Below are 10,057 nucleotides of genomic sequence, written 5' to 3' on the forward strand. Positions count from 1 at the left end.
CTTGTGCACTTTAGGGTGTCAAAGCGTCATTTGACTCCTTTTCGGCTCCCTTTTTTCTGAGAGTGCACTTGGGAAAATGCCACTCTTCTTTATTGAGGTGGTGGTGTCTTCCCTGTCGAAACACATCACGGAAATTAAGAAACTCCGATCTGGTGACCTTCTCATCAAGTGTACACCAGAGGCAGACGGCTAAAAGACCCTGAGTGAGAGAGAAATGCTTGGTGTCCCGATATCTACGTCCTTGCATAAGGCCCCGAATACATGTCGTGTGGTGGTAGCTGTCACTGAATTGATCGATGTCACAGTAGAAATCCTTGCAAGCCTAAAACGACAAACAGCAGTTGACGTTCGGACACTCAAGATACGAAAAAACAATGAATACATCAGCACCAGAAACGTAGTTCGTACATTCAACCGTCCCTCGCTGCCCGATATATTGAAAGTGGGATATCTGTCTGCGGATGTCCGTCCGTACATCCAGAACCCTCTTGCTTGCTTTAGGTGCAACCGGTTTGGGCGTGCTGCTGACGTCTGCCATGGATCGCCCCTTTTGCGCCCATTGAGGCCAGCAGGGCCATGAGACTAAGCAGTGTAGAGGGCGTGATTGTTACCTGAACTGCTCCAGTGATCACACCTCTTACTCAAGGTTTTGCTTTAAGTGGAAGGAGGTTTTGCACACCAAGGTTACCGAAAACATCAGCTACAACCAAAGCAAGGAAAAAGGTATTCCCTTTCTTTACCCAGAAATCTTTCCTGGCAGTGCTTCAACAGCAAATATGGTGTGGTAACAGTGTGAACCACGCCTGGTGTTATGCCTGGTTTACTCTTGCATTTTCATGCTTTACGGATGCGTCTCGGCAGGCTGTCATGGCAACGAAGCACGGCGAACCGAAAAGCATACGCATCGCAGGAGTAGAGCTTGACCGAACTCCATGCGGGTACGCGTTACCCCCGTCTATGCCGCTGATCAGTAGGTGCATTCTTTTCGCTTGCACCGCCTGCACCAGATCTGAACTGGGTTATTTGCGTGCTGCACTTTCCTGTTGAAAAGAAAGGCATTACTAATAAAGTTCCTTTCAGCTGGAAAGTGCAGCTCCCGAAAACCTGTCTTGCGTGGAGTCCAAGGTAGTGCAGTCCAGTGCAAGTGAAAAGAATGCGCTTAGTGAGTGAAGGCACACCGGGAAAGCACATCGCTGCTCTGCTGCCGCCCTTCCTTTTCCCAACATGGCTGCCTCCGCTGAAAGCACGTTGACGCAGATACGCTTCTATACAACTCAAGGTTTCGGCGACCCCATCACTGTTACCCGTTCATGACTGTCTATGGAATAGGGTCGTGGTGGAGTGTACGTGTGATTGGTTAAACACAAGCGTCTGCCGTATCAAGAACTCATGTGTCTCAACAACGTGTCGTATGACAAACGCCGCCTGGATCCGTACCGTAACCGCAACGGAAAAAAGTTGCAGTGTGATCCAAGCATAACGCCTCGTTCACAATGTTTCGATTACGTTGAATATGCGTTCATTGGTCGGTTTTAATATCATGCGTTTTCGCGGCGATATTTGCAAGGTCAAATCGATGTTCGCTCTCAACGTTGATTATGCGTTCGTTTAGTTAGGTTACAACGTGTATTCTACGTTGAATTTACAATGTTGTGTTGACTGGCTTAATGTACTCATGGTGCGGTCAAAAAAAAAAAAAAAAAGTTTTCTTCACGCCAAATCCACAGCGCGTTATCCTCTCTAGGATTTCATCATAACTCATTGCAGTTACGCATAATTTCAAATTATCCCCGCATTGTGTTAGAAATTCAAGGATTGCTATTGCATTGCTCCTCGTTGCATCAGCAGGGAGACCGCTAATTTTTTGTTTTTACAATATGCAGGACTTTGGTAACTTAGTCTCTTTATTAGGGCAAGGCACAAATGCACTGTGCCTTCAGTAGCAGAAGTCTTGACGATCGCGCACAATCATAGAATTCGCGATGGGCCTGCGACAGGGCGGCTATGGTGTCTAACGAAGCACCACGATGACTCCTCTTGTGACCCACCTGGTTAACATGACGTAACACAAAAGCACTTTGAAGAGTGGACTCTGCACCAGTGTAGTTTTGTATAGTTATTCCTTGGTGCTCAATAAGATATGAAGGTGAATAGCACTGACAATTTGCAGGTCCTGTTCGAATCTTGTGACAAAGTGCATAGATCATACGAGACACAGGTGACCCACTACAATCACATTAAGTTTTTTTTGGTAGGATGTGTATTTAGCACCTACCTCACAAGTACCACCAGAGAAATTAAAGAAAAGAACTATTAAGAAAGGAAAGAAACGAAATTAAGAATTGAAAACCAGTCGCCTGATTTATCGTCGTCGCTTCTCTTGGGGGCAGCATTCCATGCATTCTAATATATTGAACATTTTTATTTACCGCAAAAACGAACAGTAAGCGACGATAATTTGTAGGACGCCAGTCAGTCTACAGACAGATGCGTTAAAACTCATATTATTCAAATACAGAAATGTACAATTTAGGCAATGTATGCTGCAGCGATCAGTGCTACCCATCAGTGTTATCCCGAGTCGCTTCCACATCTTTCTTAACCATGCGCTGCGCGACATGTCCTCAGAGCCGTACGACGCGCCCAAGGAGAAGCACTGCTTTGCTTTTCATGTGAATTACATAAAACAAGAACGGATGTTCAGCGTGGAAGCGAATGGGTTGCCGGCCACCAGGTCGAAGGGCGGCACAGTTGAACATGCATTCACCCTGGTATAGGCCGCCTTCGCCCCCTTCGTCCATGAGGATGCGGACGACCTGAAACAAGTTGCCCATTGGAACATACGGGCGCCCGTGCAAGCCACTGAAATCGGGTCCTGGTCCTGACGTAGAGAAGATGGATCCTGGGAATGCAAGAGAACGTATATATTACAGACTATAGAGAAGCAGCGCATATCTTGCGATACGTTTTCTAACACGTTTTCTAAGACCTACTTTCACGTGTACTCATAATTTTTCCGTTCTTTAGGCTAGCTGGCAACACATTGCTACTTGATGCATGGCTATTCGCACTTGGTTTAAGCACAACGAGGAGAAGCATCATCACCTCCTGGTTGGTTTGAATTCGGATACTGAATATCTGAATATATCAGCAGAACGGAACTTAGTAATAATATTCGATATTGTTTTATACAAAGCAGAATATCATTTTTCCGAGTCAAGTAACGGAAGGTGGAGTTGGAGTTAGGACAGAAAAATATGAAAATGGTAGCTCCTACAAAACACAGGAGCCGGCTACTCCAAAACACTTGAAAATAAACATCAGTAAGTCTAAAAAATTAGAATATAATTCACTGCAATCGCCACGAAAATCAGTACGCGCGAATTGATGAATTACAAACAAGTTGTTTTGGACACCGTCGTATGAGCCGTAACACAGCTAGGCTCATTAGCACACCATTCCGACAGTGCTCATCTTACAGTAAATGAATATTTTGAACCACCAAATGTAGGTGCCGGCCTCGGTACCAAATGTACCGGCCTCGGTAGCTCAGTCGGTAACGCGTCAGCTTGCTGAGCTGAAGACCGCGGGTTCAGTCCCGGCTGAGTACGGTAGCTCATGTGGGGGAGGTAAGCATTGCTTCCAGCAGCGTGTGTCGGGGATTTCCGGCGCACGTCAAAAGAACCCCAGGTGGTCGAAATTATAAGCAGTCCTATCCAGCGGCACGTATACAAATACGCTGACTTACCTTACGTGTAAATATAGTCCCAATTATTGTTATGTAGGTGCATGTGTCAGAACTAGCGTACGACATCCATAATGTAAATTGGCTTGTTTTGGAGGGTTTGCATACTTTTGCGGCCAACTCAGAGAAAATAACTTCAAAAGTGAAATTTTTATTGAATTGAAGGCAAACTCTATTTCTTGTCTCGTGAAGAAAACCATACAGATTGAGGAAACCGGATTCCGGTTACACAGACAAGTCTGGTCTGATCACAGTTCACCCATACTTGGGAAAGAGCACATGTAACGGTCATCCCATCTGAGGCATATATTTTTCTTACTGTTGTTAGTGTCGGATTATGGCTTAACTTTGACGCGAAGAGTTGTGGGTGTGAGAGTCTTACTGTTTGGGCTAGATGACGCAGAAACAGCGCTCCTGTTATTACTTTCAGACTAGCGTGCGTTGTCGACTAAGTGGTTTCCACCGTGTGTGCTTCATATAGACCTGTACCCGAGAAACGTCATCATGACGTTGGTAGACAGACTGAAACCGAAACAAATCGGTAGGGGAGGGCTGGGTTCCACGAATGGGCACCTGTTCGCTGCCTCCTACTGAAAGAAAAGTAGGACCGAAGGTCACGTCCTTTTCAGGGACCATCGTAATCCCCTCAAGACCGTGGCTTTCGTGCGCGACCTTGTTCGGCCCTAGCTTCGAGCGTTGTTCGAGTCTACCAAATTGGTGGCGCTGTCGAACACTATGACGTCATTTGTTTACAAACAGGGAAAGGTCTATTGTATAGTCCCTAATGTGGGCCAGTTACAAAAATTCATTAGCGCGGCAATACCGTGGCAATGTGACCGAGGGCATTCCCGCATGTTGAACTCGGATGAAACTCTCGGAATCCCCGTTACTATACTGTAATCGTTTCCGATTGTGATTTTATCTAGCAAAGTTTATTTACCTAAACCCAGCTTGGTGAAGAACTCTCTGAGACCAGTCGCCTGCTGCAATGCGAAGCGAGGCATCATCAAGTCGACGAACAAGTTGTTCATACGCTCCAGAAGCCAACATACAAGTCGAGATTCAACGACCTTCTCCAGCAAACCCAGATTTCTCGGCTGGGCTGGAAGCAGCAGCAGAAGCGACAGGTTCCCGTCGTAAGGAACAAGCACAGCCTGTGCTCGCAGTTGGCGGGAGTACAAATAGCCGAACATGCCCCGCGACTGCATCATTGCCACGGAGATCAAGCCTTCATTTAGATTACGAAACGTTGCAGTTCGACTCCGTTTGGGATTAATGAGCACATCATAACGACCGTGGAAGTAGAGGGCTGTCGTACAAATCACGGGAGCTTGCGAGTAGAAATCCACATTCATCACTTGATTGATCTCTCCACAACTTACGTGGCGTATCCAACTTTGCAATCTACTGCCGCACTGTGGTGAAAAGAAAAAGAAAGGAAAGACGTAAGATTCGGGGCAACACGTTGAGCAAAAATCTACAGTTGTAATCATCTACACAGGTCCTCTACGCGCAAAGATTCGAGGAAGAAATTGCAGATGATCGAGTGCCGATAGATTGGACCATCTCCCGTGAAATGACCAAGCTTTGTTTTTGTGGTGCTCGTTTTCTAGCGTTCTCTTTGGTTCAAACCAGTACCAACCATGCCTTACGCGTCCCTGTTATGCTGCGAGGGCACTACCCCTGGGGCCCACAAATGCACTTGGCCCTCGTTAGAACGAAGTGAACAGGACCTGAATCATATTCAATAAAGTCAGCAATTCCGTAAAAGCGGATGTACCACGAAAATAGTGACAGTGGCCTCAGAAGCACCACGTAAGCCTCAAGACAAGCATTCAATCAAGCAAACAGACATTGGTGGTGAGCATCTTGGCAGTCCTTTTAGCTTATATTGAAAACTTTGAGAGCGAGAGGAACATGCAAGCAGGGTCTGCTAAATGGGCTTCCGCCGGCTCGCCTTCGCACTAAGCGGAGGCGGCTGGCAGGGCAGTTCGAATAATCGGGATCTAAATGCACGCGTTTCGGGCAATAGAGCGCGAGACTTCGTACAAAGCGATAATTCAATGAAAAATATTTTTATAAGGAGAGTTTACTACTATTGCGTGCTTCATACTTCTGGAGCTCAGAAACACGAATGATACACAGCAGACAAAAACGGACTGAGATATTCGCACATTTTTGGCCGTTGTGTGTCGTCCATGTTTCCAAACTGCTGAAGTACCAAGCAACAGGGCCGTGTTACGACACTAGCAAGCTATCATTGCATTTTGGGCATTGGATTGACTCTGCAAAAGTAAGCAATGATTGCGTGCTTAATTGGGAATTCGTATCACTCACGAACCTCAACGCGGAAGAGCTCCTCTGGGATATCTTGAATGCGGCTTTGCAGGGTATCAGCCAAGTATTCCGCTACGTCATCGTCCTTGTTACAAAGACCTCCAACGAGTACAATACTTTCCAAGTTAAATTCTTGGTCTCCTTCGGGGTCGTTGAACAGCTCCGTTGACAACTCACGGAATAATGCTCTCATATCCTGTTCCAGGGTAGCGTAGTGAGTGACTTTCTCAAGGAGGTCTCTCGTTGCACCAGTTGAAGCCTATACAAGCATTGCAGGTGCAGAGATATAATATGAATATTAAAAGCATCTTTCTGACAGTGTACGTAATTATGTGCATCGAAACATTGCCTTACACCCTTGAAGAACGCGACTTCCGAAAGAATTTGAAATTGCATTGCCAAAGTGTAACGCAAATGGCCAGTCTCCTTTTCTAAAGGTTGTACTCGTACATGCGACTTGCACAGGAGTATACACTTTTTCAATTTCTTTATATTAATAAAGAAGGAGACACGTGCATTTGGGCGATGCCGATCTCGGGACTCAGCAGACATAAGCTAATTAACGTTATAGCTTACTGGTCCACACTCAGCATACTCGAAATTTATTTATAGCAACAATGATTTGCTCCTTATCGCGTACCCCTAAGGAGTTGCTTCATGGCGGCGAAGCCTGAGCTCGGGCACAAGAACTACAAGGACGTAACGTAACAACAAAGCACGTCCTTGTAGTTGTTGTGCCCAAGCTCAGGCTTCGTAGTCATCTTGTCCACCAGCTTGCCTGCGCATATGCTATTTTATAGGGCCGTCAGAGCAAGTCTTCTCTTTCCGGTGCGGCAGTGCCTAGGGTGTTATCATCCTCCCCATCACTAGCACTCACTTTTATGCGCGAAACTGTGAGAAAAATACGCGGGTCACCGGAATGGCTTTGAGGTAGTATACGGGTGAACCCTGCCTGATCTGGAAAGAAAATTCCACTGCGCGAACAGTGTCTCAAGAACGAAGGGTGGCCATCAGCAATTCTTTCCACCCGTAATTTTCTGTCGAAGAGCCTCGTAGGCATAATTGCTGCGGCGGGCACTCACTGGATTTTTCCTGAACTACCTTTGCGTCGTAGGTCCCTAAACTGTTTTCTAGTACCATATTAAGGCATACCGTTCTTTTACTCATTGAAGAATGATTCACAATAGGTTATCCGTATGTAATCATCATTGTTAGTTAGTTTGCAACATCGTAGCAAACGTTGCATTACAACTCCAGATCCATACTGAAGAACCCCGAGACAAGGGACACCGGAAAAGGTAAACTTTCAGCTGTGTTTGACACTTCGTTGTGTTTGTTCCTCGTTTCCGTGTCCCTCGTCTCGGGGTTCTTCAGAATGGATCTATATCACCAGCTGGCTTGCTTCCTGACTGTTCTATCATTACAACTTGTCAATAATCCAAACCTGAAGCGACAACCGCCGCGTATTCTGGGAATTTATTCGGAAGAACTTGGACGCATGTCCCTTCTGAGTTATGCGCAACAGTATAGATACTAGATGTGAGCGTGGAGTTCCTAATGTTGGAAGCTGTTATGCTCGCTGCTACGACCCTAAATACAATGTTGTGTTTATTTCCAAAACTATGCAGTTGAACAAAAAAAAAAAGGATCTAAACGCTACTCACAGTGGAATACAACTGTAATGACTCTAAAAACAGCCGACAGAGTCTTACCTGGTAGAGGATCATAAGTGTGTTGGCAATCGCGTAAGGCGATATGACGACACTCGTGACGTCGGGAAACGTCTGCACAAACCAGAAGCCCATGTCATTCATCTGCAAGACGGCCTCAGAGGGCAGAGCTGACGGAGACAATGGTTCACTTTCTGTTTCACTTCGACTACTGGAAGATTTGCTATCCATAACGAAGCCGCGCAGAACGAAGAATCACCGATCCAGGAGCTCCTGCTTTCTCTTCCTCCGTCTTGCTCGTGGTCTTTGCTCACGCACGACACCGGAAGGGCCTCGTTTGAGTGAATTAAATTCACTTTATTTTCGCCCCTCAGCAAACTGAGGGAAACTACCAGCTCCCGTGTGCCTACGAGATGGTATTCCACGCCTAGACTTGGAGGTGACCCTGGTTCGAATTCGTGCGCCGACTATGCTGTTGGGTGTGTGTCCCTTGGGTTTTCCTCAGACGTTTTAAGACATATGTCGGCGCAGTTCTCTGTGAAGTCGGCCCAAGACGCACAATTCCTCCCATCCAACAACACGCCGCCAGGAAGGCAGGCAGATCGCTCGAAAATGCCACGCCATTTTTGCCACACCACCCACCCTCAGCGAACTGCCAAGTCGACAAAAATATCTGAGTATAGGTCCGGCGGTACCTTAATAGTGTAAGCAAACATAGATAGCATAATATAATAATAAGCAAACATAAATAGTGTAAGAGTGTGAAAGCAAACTTTCTTAAATTTTCTTTCTTTCTTTAGCTCGTCTCGTTCTACGAGCTAGTAAAACAACAATAAAAGTTGCCGTGTAACTGAAGAAGTGCACTCTTGTAACATACAGTTCTGTGTACATATGTTATAGATATAGCTTAAGTGTTGTTTAAGTGTTTCGCCATAATTTCAACAGGCATATCTGAAAATGAGAATGCAGAACTTTTGCAATTTATTTTGGGCATACTTGTAGCGCGAAAATCTCCAGTACAGGATGGCTTATGGGGCCTATTACAGCAAATGAGTCACCTGCTTTTTCGTTTTTCTGCAGAGAACGACACTACAGTTGCTCCTGCTCAATGACAATACACGACCTTTACAGCATGCTCTGGTCTCCCTTCAAATCCGCGTATGCGGTGGAGGTGGGCAAAAGGGAGCCTGCTCTTCTTCTTAGGGTGAGAGGACCTTTGTGTCAGACTGATGTCTGTCGTGCGCTCTTCTCATCCTGTGTTTTTCCTCCAACTCAAGGCAACGCGGTAAGGCAAGGCATCAAGCGGATACGGGACTGTGTGCATATATCCTTATCTCCTTTGTACGTCTTCAACAGTATGAAGCACCAACACAACGGAACATCTTACGACATCACAGAAGCTCGCATTGAAAAGCAGAGTCACTGTTCAAAGTCACGCGCTGCTGCCCAAACGTAGTGCTAGAAAACGGTTCAGTCTTCGCGTTGAATTTACAGAACTGCAATTCTTTCTGCAGCTTTCATCGCCCCGTTGGCTTGTGTTGACGATTTGTATACAGCGTATAAGCGTAAACGTCCTCTCAGCACACGTCAAGCAAACAAAAACAGACATTTTGAATACCTGTAGAGAAACAGCGAAACTGGTTGGCAACGGGCCGATCGGCGCGCTGGCAACTTGGCACCAGAAGTAGCAGCTATACATGACGTCAGCAGAGAACGTGCGCGACATACCATAGAGCATACGCCTCGCTGCCTGTAGTCAATCAGCCCATGCGAGCGCCTTCAAAATCAACCTATCGTTCTTTCTAACGCTTACCTCTGTGCTAAATGTGGAGTGCCATTGAAGTCAGGAGTAGCGTTTTACAAGTGATCCCAGTCACATTCCTTTGAAACATGTCATTTGTTCGTAAAGCACGTGCACTGCTGGTATAGCTTGATGCCACGCTGCGTTTAAGTGAACGTTGCAGCAAGCTGTACAAGTCCCTGGGGTTTCTTCGTGCGTTGTAAGACAAATGTCGGCCAGTCCCCTGTGAAGTCGGATGCCCCCCCCCCTCCCCCAACAACACGCCGCCAATGTGGTACAAGTTCGGGTTCAAAATTTTGCCCGTCGTATAATCTGCTTGTTCCTGTTATTCTAGGACAGGCAGATCGTGTTAAAAGCGTTAAAAACCCGAGTGCTTGATATACAAACAAGGTAAAACAAGGAGACGAAAGGAAGGACGACGAACACGCACTGAACTTCAACCAAGACTGATCTTTTACTTGAAACCTGTATTTAAAGGTACTGTAAAGCAGCACCGATCAAATG

The 10,057-nt window shown here is 46.2% G+C and overlaps 1 protein-coding gene across 1 annotated transcript; it reads right to left on the bottom strand.

The window, feature by feature from the left end:
- Positions 1 to 2,488: 2,488 nt before the first annotated feature.
- On the bottom strand, positions 2,489 to 8,061 carry LOC135384036 (intracellular coagulation inhibitor 1-like). The gene is made up of 4 exons (XM_064613287.1): positions 7,795 to 8,061; positions 6,087 to 6,341; positions 4,686 to 5,160; positions 2,489 to 2,902 (listed from the first exon to the last, which is right to left on the bottom strand). The coding sequence occupies exons 1-4, from the start codon at positions 7,981 to 7,983 to the stop codon at positions 2,625 to 2,627; spliced, it is 1,197 nt and encodes a 398-aa protein (XP_064469357.1). The 5' UTR covers positions 7,984 to 8,061; the 3' UTR covers positions 2,489 to 2,624.
- Between the last annotated feature and the right edge of the window lie 1,996 nt (positions 8,062 to 10,057).

This window comes from Ornithodoros turicata, chromosome 2 (genome assembly GCF_037126465.1).
Source record: "Ornithodoros turicata isolate Travis chromosome 2, ASM3712646v1, whole genome shotgun sequence".
In the NCBI taxonomy this organism is placed as follows: domain Eukaryota; kingdom Metazoa; phylum Arthropoda; class Arachnida; order Ixodida; family Argasidae; genus Ornithodoros; species Ornithodoros turicata.

Coding starts and splice junctions, on each gene's coding strand:
- LOC135384036 (XM_064613287.1), bottom strand. CDS start 7,983: ATGGATAGCAAATCTTCCAGTAGTCGAAGTGAAACAGAAAGTGAACCA. Junction 6,342..7,794: donor CACTTATGATCCTCTACCAG/GTAAGACTCTGT, acceptor ATGCTTGTATAG/GCTTCAACTGGTGCAACGAG. Junction 2,903..4,685: donor CTTCACCAAGCTGGGTTTAG/GTAAATAAACTT, acceptor TTGCATTCCCAG/GATCCATCTTCTCTACGTCA.